General features: G+C 37.6%; 1 protein-coding gene across 1 annotated transcript in view; it reads right to left on the reverse strand.

The window, feature by feature from the left end:
- LOC140187848 (nuclear pore membrane glycoprotein 210-like) overlaps positions 1-20,969 on the reverse strand; it is a 148,068-nt gene that overhangs the window by 72,848 nt on the left and 54,251 nt on the right. The window contains exons 10-19 of the mRNA XM_072243645.1: positions 18,652-18,792; positions 16,452-16,574; positions 14,767-14,922; positions 13,596-13,794; positions 11,380-11,525; positions 10,503-10,724; positions 8,320-8,493; positions 6,851-7,043; positions 4,261-4,358; positions 595-702 (exon numbers count right to left, since the gene is read on the reverse strand). Of these exons, the coding sequence (XP_072099746.1) occupies positions 595-702; positions 4,261-4,358; positions 6,851-7,043; positions 8,320-8,493; positions 10,503-10,724; positions 11,380-11,525; positions 13,596-13,794; positions 14,767-14,922; positions 16,452-16,574; positions 18,652-18,792 (1,560 nt within the window). The remainder of the gene's footprint in view (positions 1-594; positions 703-4,260; positions 4,359-6,850; positions 7,044-8,319; positions 8,494-10,502; positions 10,725-11,379; positions 11,526-13,595; positions 13,795-14,766; positions 14,923-16,451; positions 16,575-18,651; positions 18,793-20,969) is intronic.

Below are 20,969 nucleotides of genomic sequence, written 5' to 3' on the forward strand. Positions count from 1 at the left end.
CTACCAAGAAAAATAAAACACAGGTTGTGTTGGAGTTCTGGGGTGAGTCTTAAATCCATGATCTTCTGATGCGATTCAATAGTTTTCTTATGAAATATAATATCAATGTTTCCACATTTATAACATAATGGCAAATTTAGGTCAGCTACAAGAAATTTTCAATAAATTTACAAAACCATTGTTAAATTTTTCTCATTTTGAAAACAAATAAATTTTGAATGAAACAAATTGTAAAACAGGATTATCATAATCCACCGGTGGCTTTATTTTGTGAGTTGTTCATAGAAGGTAAATATTAACTGCCTAGTTCCATCTGGAAACAGATACTGCAAATTTAGTAGAGCTCCAGACCTCAGTACATTGTAAAAAAAAAATGCCATGTAACAACCTTACAGTATGCCCTTACACTTCACTTTAATTTCCTTGATCACTTGCTTAGGATTAGATCACAGGTTTTTAAAGGGTGGTTAGGTGGAATTCAACTTGAATGAGATTTGAAGATTTCTAAAGCTATTTTGTGCACTGTGTCTCTAGACTCTGTTTCACAAAAGAAATCTTGAATTATGTTCTTTAATATTTAAATGAATGTCCTACCAAAATATCAGGATGATTATATACAGTGAGGTTTCTGGGTACGAAGGACACATCATCCACCAGCAATAAGTCAATTGTGGCTGTTACTGACACAAACAAATCATTCACCTGCAGAAAACAAAATATATATATTTTGACAATGAATTATATGAATTCTAAACATAAAAACATAGAAAACCTACAGCACAATACAGGCCCTTTGGCACACAAAGCTGTGCCAAACATGTCCTTACCTTAGAAATTACCTAAGGTCACTCATAGCCCTCCATTTTTCTAAGCTCCATGTACCTATCCGGGAGTCTCTTAAAAGATCCTATCATATCTGCCTCCAACACCGTTGCTGGCAGCCCATTCCACGCACTCACCACTCTCTGCGTAAAAAATTACCCGACATGTCCTCTGTATCTACTTCCAAGCACTTTAAAACTGTGCCCTCTCGTGCTAGCCATTTCAGCCCTGGGAAAAAGCCTCTGACTATCCACACGATCAATGCCTCTCATCATCCTATACACCTCTATCAGGTTACCTCTCATCCTCCGTCACTCCAAGGAGAAAAGGCCAAGGCCAAGTACATTATTAAAGTAAAACCAAATCCCTAGAACAGCTGTCCCCAACCACCGGGCCGCAAAGCATGTGCTACCGGGCTGCGAAGAAACGATATGATTTGGCGATAGGAGTCAGCTGCACCTTTCCTCATTCCCTGTCACGCACTGTTGAGCTTGAACGCACGCGAGGTCATTACCCGCGCGCCATCCATGTCAGCGCGGGAAGGAGATCAACTCCTCGAGCTTGCAAAAGACGGCGGGCTGAAAAGTATGTTTGACATAACATCTCTGCCGGTATTCTGGATCAAAGTCAAGGCTAAATATCCTGAGGTAGCCACGAAAGCACTGAAAACGTTGCTTCCATTTCCAACATAACTCTGCAATGAATGCAACGAAAACTAAATTGCGGAATAGACTGGACAATAAGGAACCCCCTTCGAGTATCGCTGTCTCCCATCACCCTTCGATAGGACCGTCTTGTTGCAGGGAAACAAGCCCAGGGCTCCCACTGATTTCAGCGATATTGGTGTGTTGCAATGATTTTATATGTTCATATGGGGAAAATATGTGCTGTGTGTTTAATATCCAAACATTACTTAAGATGTTATGATGCTATTGGCTTATAAGTGACTTATATAACCACATAACAATTACAGCACGGAGACAGGCGATCTCTGTCCTTCTAGTCCGTGCCAAACGCTACTCTCACCTAGCCCCACCGACCTGCACTCAGCCCACAACCTTCCATTTCTTTCCTGTCCATATACCTATCCAATTTTTCTTTAAATGATAATATCGAACCTGCCTCTACCATTTCTACTGGAAGTTCGTTCAACACTTACTTCAAGCTCCCCTGATAATTGACATCACTATATTCATGTGAGGAAAATATGAGCTGTGTGGTTAATATTAAATTCGTTAGATAAACCCTTTTAGAAACAAAATTCAGTGTATTAGCCACTTATCACTTATATTCCGGTCATGATTAACACCTCCCTGAACAGAATCACCAAAAACGATTTGCAGAAAAAAAATCGGCAGGTACACGCATGTGCACTGGTGCCTGCGCAAGGCGTCATGGTCATTGTAGTCTTCCTCTGGGTAAACACAATGTATTTGACTGCTACTCTTGTCCATTAGCAACCCTATCCGCAACCCCCGCCCCGGGTCGGCCGGTCCGCAAGAATATTGTCAATATTAAACTGGTCCGCAGTGCAAAAAAGGTTGGGGACCCCTGCCCTAGAACAATTGGGTGCTAACTCGTGATGCTGAAAAAAAACATATTGGGATTGCAATGTGTGATTAAACTGCCTCTTTTGGCTGGTCCAGGAAACATACAATATTAATTCTTATTCCTTATTATCATGTTTTCAGTTACTAGTCAGCACTAATAACGCTGGTTATTACCTCAGTGTGGATCCATAGCATCTCATTTTAAAAGTAGCTAGCATAAGTTAAATTTAGTTGGTGCTGATTGAAGCCATGCTTAAAAGGGAAGAAATTTGTGTTTGCAATCACTGATGGAAGGCATTTCGTCAGGTCTTGGCAAATTGCTGAAAGATTTGGAGTACTTTAATGGTAATGAATGGTCCCAACAGCAACAAAACTGAATGTCACTCAGTTTTTATGATTTATAAACTGATATGTTTTGACATCAAAGCTGTGTTCTGTCTAACACAGAAGGCAGGAAATCGCCAGTTCAAAGAATAAAGTGGTGGGTGTAACATCAGGAATAACAAACCAAAAAAGAAACACTGTAGCATCTCAATGACACGCCTTGATAAATATTATTAGAGAAATCATGAGGCTCTGGAGTTAAAATCTCTCAATCCTTAATATGCAGAAGGTTAGACTACTTGGCATCTGCCTTAAATACGCCCATGATTCCCGCTAAGAAATTTAAGATAGATTGGTCTATGTGGGCTGTTTTCTTTTTCTTATTGATTTTCCTCCCTCCATCATGTTACCTGAAGGCATTGACTCCAAGTTGGAGTAGTTATAACATCACATTCTCAAATGGGCTTCTCAAACAAAATATCTGACTATAAAAATTTGACACTAGCCTAATCTGATGTACACTTACAGCTCAGGTTGCTGGTTAGCCAATAAAAAAATTAATCAGGCAATATCATTCAGGGGCTGGAAGAACTCAATGGATCAAGGAGCATCTGTGAAGGCAAAAGGGTGATCAAATTTTTGGGTTGAGACCCTGCATCAGGATTCAGAAGGTAAAGGGGAAAAAGCCAGAAGTGATAGAGACGATGAGACAAAAGTTTGGTGATAGGCAGACAAGATAATGGGCAAAGCCAGGCTGGGCTGGAGGGTGGGTGGTGGTGGGTGAAGAGAGTGTCAGGATGTAAGCTGGAAGCTGGTAAGTGGAACCAGATATTCTGCAAAACTCAACATCCCCATTGCAGACAAAGCACAACAAAGCTCAGGTGCTCTACTGGACTCAAGATGGCATGGTGGACAGGTAGTTCTTTCCTTTTCCATCCCATCCTATCCCCATCAATTGACAAGACTCAATACTTCTACCACCAGTTTCCATCTCAAGTTTCTTCTCACATGACTCACCGATTTTCCCTCCTTTATTTGGTTCCACTTATCACCTACAGGCCTCTAACACTACTCTGCTCCCCACCTGGTTCTATCTGCCTAATATTCCTCCCCCTTATGTTTCCATGTATCATCTGCTTGTTTTGTCTCAAAACTTCCCTTCCCATCTCCTACTTAGCTCCAATTGCTCATCATTCCCCACCTCAACTGGTTCTGCCTGTCACAACTTGCCTCAGTCTTACCCGCTCTTCTAACTTCTACATACTGGCTATCTTTCCTCTACACTCCCAGTCCTGATGCAAGGCCTCAGCAGAAAATTTCAGTCATCCACCAGCCACACAAATTTAATTCAGAAAACACAATTAATATCAGAACATGCCATAAGAGATAGAAGAAAAAGTTCATTTTAAATTCTTCCAATACATTCACAACAAGGTTGACAAAATAGCCCTGACACTGAGTTTCCCCAACCACTTAACTGGCAATAGTTTTCTAAAGATGTATAGAAAACAGAAATTTAAAGATAAATGTATTTGCACTGCTCAAATCTATATTGTTAACTTACTTTGGCTATTATATCAGAATGAGACTTTTGGTAACCGACTAAATTTGCTGAAATGGACACAGTTCCTTTCCTCCTGTAGACCATAACCATTCTATGACCTGTTATTAAAACATACACACTCAGTCTTGATGGAGAATTATAGGAAAATGTTTAGTAAAGCAGAAATCTCTAACAATTTTTATAATGAAAAAAAACATACAGTTCAGTTTGCTCAATTCTAGCAATTTTTTGGTTCTAGATTGAGTTTTACACTTTCTGAATATTCAGAGATCCTGCTTCAATCTTGAAATTGCCGAATTACCAGCAATAATCGAGTTTGAGGCATTCTGATAGTATTCATAATGACTGAATAAATTTATAAAACTTTCAATTCATAGCATAATAAACAGCATGTCTGTTTGCAGCATTACTTAGACACTGGTGCAATGCTTTAATGTGGATCCTGAAACTGGAAGTTTTAAAGTGTGATTCCTTCAATTAGAACCTTCCTTTATGCCTGACTGAGTTAACCTTCCCTTTGACAGCCTGGGAGATGGCAAGATCTCTACAACAATTCTTTCTGCACACACAAAAGTTTAGGATTAAAGGTATGTGCTGAAAAATTCAATTACAAAACACTGTTTTTTCTTCAGTGTTAAGGTAATTGAAAATCAACATTACATTGGAAGTGAAGTACAACTATGATCAGTTCCAGTATCTAGGTTTTATGCCATTCTGGAAATCTGCGCAGGGACTTCCTGACATAACTTTGTGTCTGATGCATTTTCTAGCTCAGGTATGTAGGGAAAACATTATTCTTTATGCAACACACCTTTTAGACCCTTACAGAGGTTGAATCTTTTGAAAATCTTTCAGATTCAGATTTATTTATTACATATACATTAAAACATACAGTGAAATACCCCATTTGCATTAACAACCAACTCACCTAAGGATGTGCTGGGCAGCCTGCAACAGTCGCCACACACTCTGGTGCAACAAAGTATGCCTAAAATGTTTGGCAATATGACACAGAATGCAACAAAATGGAACAAAACAGCAACGAAACAACAGCAAAATAAGCCCTCCTTCCCTCCACACACAGACACATAGAGTCCTCCAACTCCAGGAGAGGGCCTTAGGCTCCTAGGCTTCAGCGAACAGGCAGTGACCTCTGGACCTCCAATCTCCAGCACTGACCCAGGACTAGCCGATGACAGGACACAGTGGCTCAAACTCCAAGTGTGCCAACTAACTGGCCCTTGTCTCTCCTACTCACATGGGCATTCACCAGCCTGGGGCAGTCTAACAACAATGGATGCCCTTCATCCCCAAGTCCACACCACTGGCCTTCGACCGCAAGGCAGAGATCATGATTTTGGATGTTCTCCGTCGGATGTTCTTCGTCCAATATTCATGAGGCTAGGCTTCGAATGCGGAACACAGAGCGAAGGCCTGACTTCCAGCTCCACCATATTCCAGACTCAGAAGCCCTAATCTGACTATATTATTCATGTTATATTATATATAATATAAAGCATCTTGTTATAATGCCATCGAAATATCTTTTAGTGATTTTCCGCTACTGCATGTTAAGTGAAATAATCAATGGTTCTCTGATTCCCTCTCATTTTGAATAATGATGTTATATTTGTTATTTTCCAATTTAATAAAATCTTTTTCAAGTACAGGAAACTTCTAAAATTAAAATCTAATTATTTCACAGCTAATTCCTTTAAATCCTTAGGGTGAAATCCATCAGGGCGCAGGAATTTATCAGTCTGCAGTTTCAGCAAATTTGTTCAGTACTACTTCCATGGAGACTGTAATTGTCCTGAATTCCTCCCTGTCTATTTCTGGAGTATTACTTGGATCTTCTATGGTGAAAGCCTATGCAAAACATTGTGGATTAGATTCTGCTCAGATAAGGCCAAGAAAGAGGAGCTTCATCCTCTTTTCAGACCTTTCAACCATTCATACTACAAATCAACATTACTCAAACCTCCTGAGTCACCTTAAGGCCGTATTATCTTTCCAATCCCCTGAAACAGTAATCCACCTGAGACCCGTCTTGCGTGGCAATGAAGTCATAACAAGAGGTCCCCAAGATAAACAGCAGTTGGTAACGCACAAGAAAATTTCCCCAATCATAAAGAGAATTTATGGTCCACGAAGATTTCAAAGTTTTCAATGTTGAATATGTACAAACATAATGTGCTTCACTAGAGAAGATTACAGGCTACATTTGTATGTTACTATCCAACTCTCACTGGATTCTGCTGTCAAAGAAATCATATTACAGTATAATCTGCAATTATCCTCCAACACATTTCACTTTACTGGAGAAATCATCCTGTTTACTTTATATGGGAAAGAATTTCTGCAATTCAGATCACAAGTTCTGTTTACTACATTCCAATAATTCTTTTAAAATAACTTATGTAGTCTACTTTTGTACTGCACAGTTTAAATAGATTATATTCAAAATACGTAGTTTGCACAGTGTTACACCTAACCCAAGTCATTTATTGAAAAGGTCTGTTATCCCACTGTGACTCTTCACAGTATATTTCTACGGTAATGTGCTTGTTCTCAGTGCAAAATACATTACCATGTAGCCTCTTCTGTCCGCTCCCATCATTTCTCATAATCATTTCCATGTGTATCGTAGGATGAAGACTGCCCAGAGAGGTATTAGATGAATTCCAATTAATTAAGAGTGAGGTAAAGTTATCAAATTTCCTTCCATGTTGATCATACGCGGTCAGCTCCAAAATAGTGTTCCTGCAGAAAGAAACGGGTACCTATGTAAACAAAAAAAAGAATGTGATCATTTACATAATAAAGCTTGAAGTTATTAAATAAATTTTGACAGTATTAAATTAAACTAGTGCAGGATAAAAGCATGCTTTTCGCAAAGAGTAAGAAATCGTAAAGCTATATTATCAGACAGAAATATTAATTGATAGATTTTTAAAATCATAAGCGCAGAGTTTTAAATTAGTAATTCTATTTTGACAGATTTTTGACTTAAGTAACAAAGTAATTTCATAATTTAATCAAAAGAAGTACTGAAAAACAACAATGGAAATGACCTTGGCTGCATTACACATCATTAAGTTTCAGAGGTTTATAAAATTAACTCAAATAGATTTTTTGTACTACAGCATTTCTGACTACTCTCATTCTTTCTGCGGTGATGAAAGATTATATCAGCAAGTGCTTCTGACATGCAAATGTGAATATTAAAACAAACTTTTGGAATATCTGTTTAATATTTGGCTTCAAACCTTTCCAGTTTGCTTTAAACCTTTCCAATTTGCATCATAAATTAAGGCAATAGCAAAAATACTTTATACATAGCTCTACAGAAACCAGTTAATATTAATCTAAGAAAATGTTTAAAATATTAGGACCTACAATACTTTGGGTTGATAGGCTGATTTTGTGCTCAAATTCTACATTATTGTCTAGAATTTCTCCTTTGAATTATTTCAAGTAACATTTTCTTTCAATTTTATTTTGGACTGCCATATTTCAACAGAAATGTGTACATTATTCCATTTTAAACCTGACAACAGTGATTTCATTAACTTTTGAAAGAAATCATCTTTAAGAAATATACAATCTTAAAACCATTAAATATCATTAATAAACAAATAACAAGTTTATTTTTACCAATGTAGAGGTTGCAGCTTGGGCCTCAGCAACAAAGCTAACTGAACAAGTTGGATTTAAAAACGCAAACAACAGGAATTCTGCAGATGCTGGAAATTCAAGCAACACACATCAAACTTTGATGTGAACAAGTTGGAAGAATGTTGAATTATTTTACCCTGTACAAAAACTGCTGAAAGGCTTGGTGCAGAGCACATCATTTGCTCCAATTCCTGAAACTAGAAATCTAGCACTTAGCGTGCTACAACCTTAGGTTTATTATAAAACCCTTGCATGACAGTGAATATGTTCCTTACAATGATACACATTTTTTATGTACTTTAGCTAAATTTCTCACATACATAATACAGTGTTGAAAATAAACGTGACCTCAGCTAACAATTAGAATCGTTTTAATCTTACCAATTGTTTATTATGTTGCAACAGAGGGCATGGAAGACCAAGTTCACGCAACTTGTAAACAGGAGTCAAAGTCACACTGGTGGGCACAGCACAGATAAACTTCACTTTAATGTGTTCAACAGCTGGATTCGGGTTCAGCAAGCTTGGCTGATTTCCAACTTTAAATGTTAAAAACTTAGATGGGAAAATTGAAAAGTTCATTTTAAGGATCACTTAAGCTTTGAGATTTATTTTTAAACTCCAAAATAGTAATCAGACAACAGGCAAGACAGTCAATCAATGCACAGAGTATAATGCATGATCAAGTTACAATCCACATAAATCACAAAACGCCACCACTCCCTGCCTCAAGGATTAGTGACCTGGTAGGTTTTTCTATCAATATACCTAACAATAGACCAAAAAGCCGCAAATATCATAAATGACTTTACAATACATAGATAATGCTTAAAATACTCTGAAGGTCTGAAAGTGTTTGAAATGCAAAGGAGAGGCTTATGCGTTCAGCTATCTCTGTTGAAGATTCCAAACTATAGTTTTGAAAGTCTTTGTGAAGTTCACTCCTTCTCAACCCTTGATGATCCAACTTGCCCTTTTTGTAACCCTTGATGTTCTTAATGACACTAGCTTCATTCATTTTCAAGCTTTATCATAATATCCTTGACTTTAACAACCATATTTTAATAATTCTAATTTCTTTAACACTGTTCATCTTTGGTTCTACTTTTCAACAACACTTAAACATATCAATGACAGCATCTGCTTGGAAGGCAAGAGCACAATCACCTCTGCCCTCCAAGTGCACGCTCTCCTTACATACAGCATCATACTGCCATAATTAACGTTACCCACATCCTGTCCAGTTGTGATTTGTGATTAATAATTCTTTATTATTTAATCTTACTGCTGTTTTAATCACTGCCATTTATCTTCTTTCATCTATTTATAATAGAATCGCAACTCTCTTGAACTTATCCATTCTGGCAAAACCATTAGACTTCTTTAAAAGCTCATGCAAGTCATCTGTGGTTTATTATCAAAGTATATAACTCTGAGATTCTTCAATTCTCTGGATAGCCATGACACCAAGAAAGAAAAGAAAGGCAGCACGATCAACCACCTCCAAATCCCACCTCCTCACAAAAAACGGACAAAATAGATCAGGCACATCGACTCCCAAATCCCTCCTCCGCACAAAAAAAAAATCGAACAAAACAGATCAGGTACATCAACCCCGAAATCCATCCTCCTACACAAAAAGAAAACCGAACAAAATGGAACAGGCTCTCCATTCTCCAGTACAGAGCAACTGATCAAAAGGCAAGTAACTGACGCTCACCCTCTGCACTCACTTCGATAACTCAATCTCCTTTGTTGCTTTAATTGGCAAGCAATGGAAGCTATAATCAGTGAAATGTAGCCAAACATCAGCTTGTGCCCTGTCCTGCAGCCTGCCTGCCATGAGATTTGTGCACGCTGCCTCCGCCTCCCGTAATCTTCTCGGAGAGTGCAGAGCATTGAAGTATCCAAACGATCTCCAAACAGCAAAACAGAGGATCCAACAGTGTGCAATAACTTGACCGTTGTCTTTTACATGCTTATTATCAGCATCAAAGCATACATTACCAAGTATTCAAAATCACTACACTTTTGAACCAAATATCTTTAATCAAGGACAATTCAAAAATTTCCCTAAACTCAATATATGTCCTGTTACATTCTAACTCATGATCTCCTTAATCAATTATCCTCTTTGATCTGAAGGGTAACATATTTCTTGTTCTGTTTAGGATTCTGAAATAACTAGTAGTCTGGAATTATTTCATAGAAGTCTGCACAAAACATCTCTAATCTTAACAACAGAAAATCAAATGAGTTCCAGAAACTGGGGAATGTCATTTCTTCAACTTCTTAAGCTCCCAAAATGAACCCCTTAGCCTATGACGAAATTACCATAAACCAGAGTGTACCAGCTAAGAAATATGTGGTTATTCTCCACAATAACATTTGAACAAATTGTATCAATTTATTCCATATTTTCGTATATCAAATTGAGAAAATAGTATGATTAACTAGTTTTATTCACAAAAATCATGAGGTTTCATTCTTATCTGGTAAATCAACAACTGATTTACTAATTTTAAAAAAATTGGGATTTAATTTCACCCTTTTCTCTTTCTTACCTGTTCCCCCAAGGACACACATATGACTCTGAACCCATGATGATTTTTCATTTTCACCAAAGGAGCTTGTTGATGTTTGATAATTATTGTATCCTTCTTTTCACCACTCAGTTCTGTGAAGAATCCTGATGGCTCCAGTACCCAAGGTCTGGGACCTCCTTCAAATAGCATTTCTTTTGAAGAAGTTAGAGTGACTATAGCGACAGCAACTGGATCAATAGCCTGAAGTTTGGAGGAGCAGAATAGTAAATGCCCGGGAATCATTCTCTTGAAATTATTAACAAAAACAAGCTAAGGATTTTAATGTATTGGAAGCAGTTCAGAGAAGGGTCATCAGAATAACAATTGGAATGGGCAGATTCCCTTAATAGGAAATGTTACTTGCATGAACTGGGCTTAAATCTGCTAGAGTTTAGAAGAATGAGAGGTTACTTGACGGAAACATTTAAGATTCTGAGGAGCCTTGACAGAGTGGAAATCAATGCTGGAAAAAGCTAGTACTAGGAGTGACCCTAATGAATGTAGTATACAGAAGTGAGTGGGAGGGGTAAGACAGAGGGAACCATGTGAGGTAGGGACTGATGAATAGATAGAGGCAGGGGGAGGGGGTGTTCTGAGACAGATAAGGTAGTTGATAAGTGGAAACAGATAAGGGAAAGAAAAGAAAAATTATAGGACAGGTGGAGCCAGGTGGAAGACAGAGGCTGAAATATGATAAATAGTATGAGCATCTGCAGTCTCTTGTCTCCATTTCACTTAAAAAGATTGGGAACCACTTGCACACGTGATTTTGAGCATGATCAAGAAACCTGTATTTCTGAAATTGTGCTGAACATCAGCGTCATCATAGGTAGAATAACGTATCATAAGTGCTTACTCTAAGTCGATTGTAAGAAGCAATGGTTATGCTGCTGCTGAAATGGACCTCCAGAGATCCAGCACTTGCTGTTAGTAATGTATAACCTGGTGTCTCTGCTTGTACAATTATCCCAGTACAGTGATCCACACCTGGTTCTAAATTCCCTGGAGGGAAAAAAGTGACAAAGTTTTAACTGGTCATAAAGCTGATTTACTAGAAGAATATAATTCCAATAAAACTATCTATAATTAACTTGAAATGTTTTTGTTATTATATACAGTAAGACAGTGAAAATGTATCAAATATCATAGTATAAAACTGGTCTAGTATCAATGTATGGTTAGTCAAGTATAAAACTGCCTCTATTATTTTTAAAATTTCAAATCCTTCATTTTTGGCACAAACTTTGCTTAAAACTGCAAATATTTATTAATTATCTTATTTAAGTTCTTCACAATATGGATTACGTTAGTAAAAGCTGCAAATTTTTTTAAGAACATTAATTTGTAATAGATAATTTATGAGAAAAAAGATAAAAGTAGAAACAAGAAATGTTACTTGGTAGTGTGGAGGAGCAGAGGGATCTGGGGGTACATGTCCACAGATCCCTGAAAGTTGCCTCACAGGTGGATAGGGTAGTTAAGAAAGCTTATAGGGTGTTAGCTTTCATAAGTCGAGGGATAGGGTTTAAGAATCGCGATGTAATGATGCAGCTCTATAAAACTCTGGTTAGGCCACACTTGGAGTACTGTTACCAGTTCTGGTCACCTCACTATAGGAAGGATGTGGAAGCATTGGAAAGGGTACAGAGGAGATTTACCAGGATGCTGCCTGGTTTAGAGAGCATGCATTATGATCAGAGATTAAGGGAGCTAGGGCTTTACTCTTTGGAGAGAAGGAGGCTGAGAGGAGACATGACAGAGCTGTACAAGATAATAAGAGGAATAGATAGAGTGGATAGCCAGCGCCTCTTCCCCAGGGCACCACTGCTCAATACAGGAGGACATGACTTTAAGGTAAGGGGTGGGAAGTTCAAGGGAGATATTAGAGGAAGGTTTTTTTACTCAGAGAGTGGTTAGTGCTTAGAATGCACTGCCTGAGTCAGTGGTGGAGGTAGATACACTAGTGAAGTTTAAGAGACTACTAGACAGGTATATGGAGGAATCTAAGGTGGGGGCTTATATGGGAGGCAGGGTTTGAGGGTCGGCACAACATTGTGGGCTGAAGGGCCTGTACTGTGCTGTACTATTCTATGTTCTATGTTCTTTAAGAAATGTTATTTAAATAGGCTTCAGACACTTGGTTAAGTACTACACTGGAGGTGTGGAGAAAAGCATAAGGAAGCTCATGAAATTAATTGAAATTATGTTAGGAAGGTAGGAGGGTAATAGATTATGCATTCTGTTTGACAACATATAACTAGGAGTATCTCCCAGGATTCTTGACTAAAGTTCAGCTGATCACTATTTTAAATATGTATTAAATGAAGAAAACGACACACAAAGTTGATGATCACACTGAGTTAAATGATACATAACTTAGAAAGCTGAACAAGGGCACAGCCATAGTCTAAATGTGTGGTTAACAGTGCAGCAGACAGAGATAAATGTGGAGACTCACAATGAATACAAACCTAAAAATAATCAGACTATTAATGATGCAATGCTAGGAACTATGAAGCTGAGGAGATACCGTGGAAGAAAATCTTTATTTTGCATATTTAATTGTGGAAAACAGATCTTAAAAGAGAATCAAAGTGAAACCTCAATAGAGTTACAGAATTGTACAGGATAGAAGCAGGCCCTTCAGCCTAACTTGTGCATGTTCATTGTGATGTACTTTAAAGAGAAATTAAGAGTTACTTCCAAGTAATGCATCCGATGTGGGACGGGGAGAGTGCTGCAGAATACGCAGAGTTATTTAAACTTGAATGGGTTTGGATGAACATATCCTAATGCGTTCCTGCAATGTTCTAAATGAGCACTACACAAGCATGACATCATTACGTGCATATCCAAGGCTTCCCAAACACGATTCCTGATTTTTTCCAACTGAGTAAATAGAATTTTGGAACATATAAACTCATTTAATCCAGAAGTATTGAACTCTTCACCAAATGTACAGGAAGTCAGTGCTGCTGGCAAAACTTTCATCTTCAAAGAAATGTTTAATAAAAACAAAATACTTTGTTTTCAGTTGCAAACCATAAAACTGAATCATGCTTTCAGATGTACCTTGAATGACTCTGAATACCCCTTGCTTGTCCATTTCTACTGCCAAGTTCATTAGTGTGCAGTCATTCACTGGAACTGTTTCCATGGCATCTGTCTCCATGAGTCCATAAACCATCATAGGTAGGTAAAGAGACTGAGCAACCTCAATCTCTATTCGGGACTGGACAAAATCTATACTGACCGGTCTCAGCACATTTATCTACAATTATGCAAAATACCAAATTAATTTTTAAATCTACATTAGATTATTCATCCAAGATAATTCATTCATATGGCCCATAAAGAAAGAGTAAAAGGAAGTTAATCTCCACCATGAACACCAGACTTTGTATCTGAGATACTACATGTATACTTCTAAACACAGACAGCAGACTATCAAATGAATCTATCAGTCTTGGGTGAAATACCCAATTACCAACATGATTCATGCAGAAAGTGCCTGCTTCAAATTTTAGTAAAGCACCTATCTGAAAAGAGTTTCTGCATTATGCTACAGATTGGACTTATTGTTGTGCCCATGTTAGACCCAACTTCAAAGCTATTTACAAAGGTAGAGTTTAAAAAAAAACAAGCAACATCTAAATAAAAATTAATATGAGCAAGTGTTCAGAATTTTCAATGAACATTAGTTATCATCATCATCATGTGCTGTGTCACATGACATAGGTGATCGTGGTCTTCCATTTGTCTTCAATCTGCCTGTGGGGAAGAACTGTTGTTCTTATTCTTTTCTCTATCCGTGGTTATGATTGTTCTTGGCAATTTTTTCTGCAGAAGTGGTTTGCCAATGTTTCCTTCTGGAGAGTGTCTTTACAAGACAGGTGATCCCAGACATTAATCTTCTGAGATTATCTGCCTGTCATCAGTGAACGTATAACTAGGACTTGCAATATGCATCAGCTGCTCATACTATCAACCACCAATTGCTCCCATGGCATCACATGACCCTGATTTGGGCTGGGGGAGCCCAAGGTGACCTGCAGGATAGGGGAGGGAAGGAGTGCTTTACACCTCCATTGGTAGCGACATATCCCCACCCTACCACCCATGACATTAGCTAACACTAACAAATATCTTCTAAATTGGTTTGAAATCAATTCACAAATAAACGAACTTGGAAAATAGGATCATCAGTATTAAATAGTTAAGGAAATAATTATTTCTGACTTACTTGCATTTCGCCAAAGTGAATTGGATTTTCCACATCCCTCGCCTGTATAATGCTAAAACCTCGGTTATCACCAGTTGCTATCAAACCTTTTACAGTCACTAGAGCAACACTTTCATTACTTGATGACCATGTGAAGTTCCCACTTCCTCCATTAACCTGGTGAATACAAATGCAAGTTTAAAACACTTTAGAATACAAATTGCACTTTTTTTCTGAATGTGCATTAAATCATGCTTGTTTGCTTGAATTATTCAAAAACCATTTGTAGCAAGTAAGGACTTAAGAGCACTAGACTGGGAAGCATGCAAGCATTTATAACTGGGTGGACAAGGGCATTATCAGATGTCAATACCATTTTCTGCTTGTTTTAAATGACAAACGGTTTGAGAGAAATACTTCATAGAATGATATAGCAAAGGACATTTAAGGACATCTGTGTGGTTTTTTGAGACAGCTTTCCAATTTGTCCCTCTTTTCTGCTCTCTGCCCACATCTCTGCAAATTCAAATATTCTTCCAATGATCTTTCACTTGTTAATATTGATTCATTTTACCACCTTTTAGATACTAAATTTCAGATCAAAACAATCCATTGCTTAAAGGATTCTAGTATCTCATCTGGTTCTTTTGACAATTTTACTAAATCTGCTTTCACTGGTTTCAAACCCCATTGTCAAAAGCAGTTTCTCCTCATCAAGTCTATCGAAATGCTTCTGTTTTTGAACATTTGTAACAAAATCTCCCAAAGAAGTATATGTTTAAAAGCTTTAAATATGGGATGCCCAAGGCAAAATATGCATGAGTTTTTCATATTTACTGATAATATATTTAATAAAAACAATATTGTAAGCCACTATGCACACATAACAAACAATAACATTGAGTCAGAGTACAGGAGGAGATAGAGTACTTAATAACATGGTGTCCTGACAACAAGCTCAATGTCAACAAAACAAAAGAGCTGGTCAGTGAGTTCAGAAAGGGGGCAGTACACATGCTCCTATCTACATCAGCGATGTTGAGGTTGAAAGGGTTGAGAGCTTCAAGTTCCAAGTTCCAATCCTAATTCAACAACGTTGATGTCACAAGGAAGAAAGCTCACCAACGCCTCTTTTTCCTTAGGAGGCTAAAGAAACTTCGCATGTCCTCGTCAACCTTTACCAACTTTTATTGGTGCACCACAGAAAACATTTGACCTGGATGCATAATGGCTTGGTTTGATAACTGTCTGCAGATGACTGCAAGAAACTACGGAGTTGTGGGAACTGCTCAAAACATCATAGGAGCCAGCTTCCCCTCTATGGACTCTGTCTACACTTCTTGCTGCCTCAGTAAAGCAGCCAGCATAATCAAAGACCCTACACACCCTGGATATTCTTTCTTCTCCTCTCTTCCATTGGGCAGAAGATACAAAAGCCTGAAAGCATGTACCACCAAACTCAAGTACATCTTCTGCCCTGGTGTAGTAAGATTGTTAAATGTTGCCGTTGTCCATAAGTTGGGCACTTGACCTCAGAATCTACCCTGTTAAGACCTTGCATTTTATTGTTTATCTGTGCTGCACTTCCTCAATAGCTTTTACACTTTATTCTGCATTGTTATTGTTTTACCTTGTTCTACCTCAATATCCTGTGTAAGGATTTGATCTCTATGAACAGAAATGAATAGAATAGAATAGTACACTACCTTAATTATGTGTCGATAACTTTGAGGCTTGGGGTGCCATGGGAAGACAAGAATACCTGGCTCCAGGAAAATTGGTTTATAAATAATTACTTCTTGTTGGTTGGTAATGGGTGTAGCCAGTTTCTGTAATTATATAAAACAGACTTATAGAAGCAAAATAAATAAAAATTTTACCCTAGAACTCTGACCCTATTAAATTCTTAAGGATATGGCAGAATGACCAAGCTAATCCTCTGTAGTTGGGTGTACTTGTGAGGCAGAGCAGAAGTCAAACAGCAACTAGGTTTCATTTGGTATATCCTGAGGCTCTGTATCTGGAATCTTCTGAAGATCTTTTCACAACCTGCTGCCCTCTAAGTCCTTTCAACTATTCTTAAGCATCTCTGATAACCAGAGACATATACAATTCTAAATGCTCTTAAATAAAATACAAATTGGTTTAATTAAAGATATGAAAGTACAGGAAAGTAATTAAGAACTTTATAATAAAGTCAAATAAAGAAAAAGAATCAAACTTCTTACTAGCACTTTTTAAGTCAAGGCCAGTAACTCTAATCAAAGGCATTGATTGCTAGTGCTCCAGTCTAATTTAGTTCAACACCACAAATTGCCATCATTTGTTTTTTAAATCAATTTTTCATTAGAAACTCAACTGTGCAATGCCTGAGGGACAAAAATTGTTCACGTTAAATTGTGTTAACTGATTTTGCACTTCTTGAGCCTGGGGGAATTAAAAGTATGCGATTAATAACAAATGGACATTAATGCAAGGTCTTTGCATCTTCTGTTGTTCAACTCACCAAAATTAGAACAACAAAAATATAATATCCAAAATTAGTTTCTGCCCAAATTTCTAAGTTGTGAGATCCAGATTTTGCTAATGCTGAAGACTTAAGTTCTAACTGTATTTACAGGGTTAGACTTTTTTTTAATTGTTGTAAACAGAATGCTTTACAATTCACTGCAAAATAAACCTGAAGAAAACTGGCTGAACTGGGATCCAAGTCACCATATTTGCAGGTGGTTTTAGCAGGGTGCCCCCTCAGAATGTAGTGGCCACAAATGCAAGAAGATGCCATGAAAACATTGAATTGATTCCTTGCTCAACCAATGAGAAATTAGTTTAAAAACAAAACTAGATGGGAGAAAAATGTCCATCAAAAGAGTTGGTACTAAAAATGTTTTCCATTCAGGCTTTGAGGGGAGTACCCTCTAATTAACACTTCTGACAGGAAGGATGTCTATGCATAACGTAGTCATCTCTCACATTTGTGTCCTCTGAGAACCTGCATAAGTTCACATAAATGACTGATCTGTTCTCAGAGTTGAGTCAGGGTCACCATCAATCTCAAAAAGAATTGTTTCAGGATCCATACTGCCATTGCTGATAAATGTCACATATGAAACTTCGTTGCTCACTGCTGCTTTAAGTAGTCAGAGATATTACAAGCAGATTTGACAAATTGCTTTTAAATAGTTTTATTTGTGAAAAAATAACACGAAATAGATTTTATCCATTTATAAGAAATTAAATAAATGTGTAATAAATTGCTGCTTTGATTTTTTTGTCTGTCAAATCAAATCTTGGTGTAGTGAGTTAACATCAATACCTATTTTAATATATTAATGTTTCCCAGCAAACATAGTAAACATAAGAAGCACGAGCAAAACAATGTCATACAGTACCGCCATTCCATAAGACCATGGTGATCTAATCTATGACCCAACTTCACTTACCTTCCCTAGGTCCTATAACCTACAATTCCCTTAAGTCTAAAAATCTTGCTCTAATCTAAGCTTTCACTACTTTGATTCCTAAAACTCTGAACTATTTTGGCTATTTCAATATGCAAAGTAATAATTGTATGAATGGCAGGTATATGAGCAAAAAAGAGAAAAAAAATCAGCATTAGATTAAAGCAACATTTACTGCGGAACTGTGAAGAGATGCATAAAAATAGTTTAGTTAAAAATCCACTGCATTGATTTTGCTTCCAGTGTTGTCATGCAAAGTCTATCATCTTTAATGTGGATTGCTATGCCATTAGCAAAAATATGTAAGCAAAATATCATAAAACATCTTCTCTTAGCTATAACACGAGATAAAATACGCCAGAGAGATCACATTTGAAGAACTGCATTGTTTTTAATGACATTGATAAGTCATTTCGCGTAGTGTTTTGTAGCATTTTATCCTTACCTGCCCAGATACCCCAAACAATGTTGCATTAATTACTGCACGGCCGTTCGACAAGACATTGACATAATGATAAGTTCCATTCCTCAGTGTTTTCAGAGTTTGGAAATGCGACTTTGGAAGGACAGTAGCAATATTTAAGTTCTAGGAGAGAACAGAAGTTTCTAAGCATATTGTTTTCCATTATACTTCTAACAAAAGGTTTCCTTTAATTTTATCTGCAATATCATATTGTAGATAAAATTAAAGGAAACAGTGGTTCTATGACTGGAATAAATTGCAGTTGTGGGAGCTAAATTCTTCCATCTAGAAATATTACTCCTTGCAGAATGTTTGCTAGTACCTACTGAATCAGAATCTTATTTATTATCAATGACACGTCATGAAATTTGCTCTTTTGCGACAGCTGTACAGTAAAAGACATTAAATTACAAAAGTAAAAAAAAAGTGCAAATGATGAATAACGAGTTACTGTTCATGGATTCATTCATCATTCAGAAATCCAATAATGGAGGGAAAGAAGCTGTTCTTAAAATGTTGAGTGTGGGCCTTCACATTCCTGTACCTCCTCCCTGATGGTAGGAACGAAAAGAGGGCATGTTTGGATCGTGAGGGTCTTGAGTGATAGATACTGCCTTTATCCTGTGCACTGAAAGGTCTAAACTAGACTGTAGTGCAACTAGTTAGAATGCTCTCCAGTGAACATCGGTAGGAATTTGAAGTCTTGGGTGACATATCCAACTTCCTCATGAAGTATAGCCACTGGTGTGCCTTCTTTGTGATGCAAGCCCCTTGAAGAATTGCAGACTAGTTTTAAATTGTGCAACCTAATATTAACTGGTGTTACCCATTCATGAAATCGATGACACAATAATTTAACAAAAATTGGTTTTCAAATTGCAAATTGTATAAATAACGAGGCAGCATAACATTTGTATGATTCCATAAAACCCTAAGATAAAGGAGCAGAATAAGACTATTTGGTCCTTTGAATCTGCTCTGCCATTCAATCTTGGCTGATATTTTTTCATCCATATTCTTCTGCCTTCTCCCCATAATGGTTGACCCCTTTAACAAGAACATCAATATTTTCTCACATCAGAAGGAACAGAAGGATAAATGGTTCAGAGTCAAGTTTAATATCACCGGCATATGTCATGAAATTTGTTGTTTTGCAGCAGCAGTACATTACAATACATAGTATTAAAAGCTATAAATTACAATAAGAAGTATATATAAAAATAAATTAATAGTGCAAAAAGAGAGGGAAAAATACTGAGGAAGTGTTCATGGGTTCATTATCCATTAAGAAATCTGAAGATGGAGGGGAAGGAGTTGTCTGTAAAACCTTGAGTGTGTGTCATCAGGCTCATGCACCTCTTCAATGGTAGCAATGAGAAGAAGGCATAGCCTGGGTGATGGGTGTCCCTAATAATAGATGCTGATTTTTTGAGGCATCGCCTTTTGAAAGCCCTGAGGAAGAGACTTGCCCTTAAACAGTGACAGTTTATTCATTTCCATAGATGTTGCCTGTCCTGCTGTGACCCGCCAGTATTTTGTATGTATTGCCTTTTGAAGGTGTTCTGGATGCTGGAAAGGCCAGTGCCCGTGATGGAGATGGCTGAGCTTACAACTTTCTGCAGCTTTTTCTGATCCTATGCAGTGTCCCCCTCCATACCAGACAGTGATACAACCAGTTAGAATGCTCTCCACGGTATGTCTTTGGTGACGTACCAACTCTCCTCAAACTCCTGATGAAATATAGCTGCTGCCGTGCCTTCTTTGTAATTGCATTAAGATATTGAGCTCAGGATAGATCTTCAGAAATATTGACACCCAAGAACTGGGCTGATGTGTGTTCTCTCGACTTACCCTTCTGAAATTCTGCCAACAATAGTTTTCATCTGCAAACTTATAGATGGTATTTGAGCTGTGCCTATCCACACAGTTGTGAGTGTAGAGAGAGTAGAGCAGTGGGCTAAGCACACATCCTTGAGGTGTGTCAGTGTTGATTGTCAGTGAGGAGGAGATGTTATTTCCAATCTGCACATATTGTGGTTTCCTGATGAGGAAGTCAAGGATCCAGTTGCAAAGGGAGGTACAGAGGCGTATGTTTTGAAGCTTTTTGATTAGAACTGAGGGTATGATCTTGTTGAACACTGAGCTGCAGCCAATAAACAGCAGGCTGACATAGCTATTACTATTGTCCAGGTTATCCAAGGTCAAGTGGAGAACCAGTAAGATTGCATCTGCTGTAGATCTGTTGTGGAAATAGGCAAATTGCAGTGGGTCCTGGTCCTTGTTTAGGCAGGAGTTGATTC

The sequence above is a fragment of the Mobula birostris genome, chromosome 25 (genome assembly GCF_030028105.1).
Source record: "Mobula birostris isolate sMobBir1 chromosome 25, sMobBir1.hap1, whole genome shotgun sequence".
NCBI lineage: Eukaryota > Metazoa > Chordata > Chondrichthyes > Myliobatiformes > Myliobatidae > Mobula > Mobula birostris.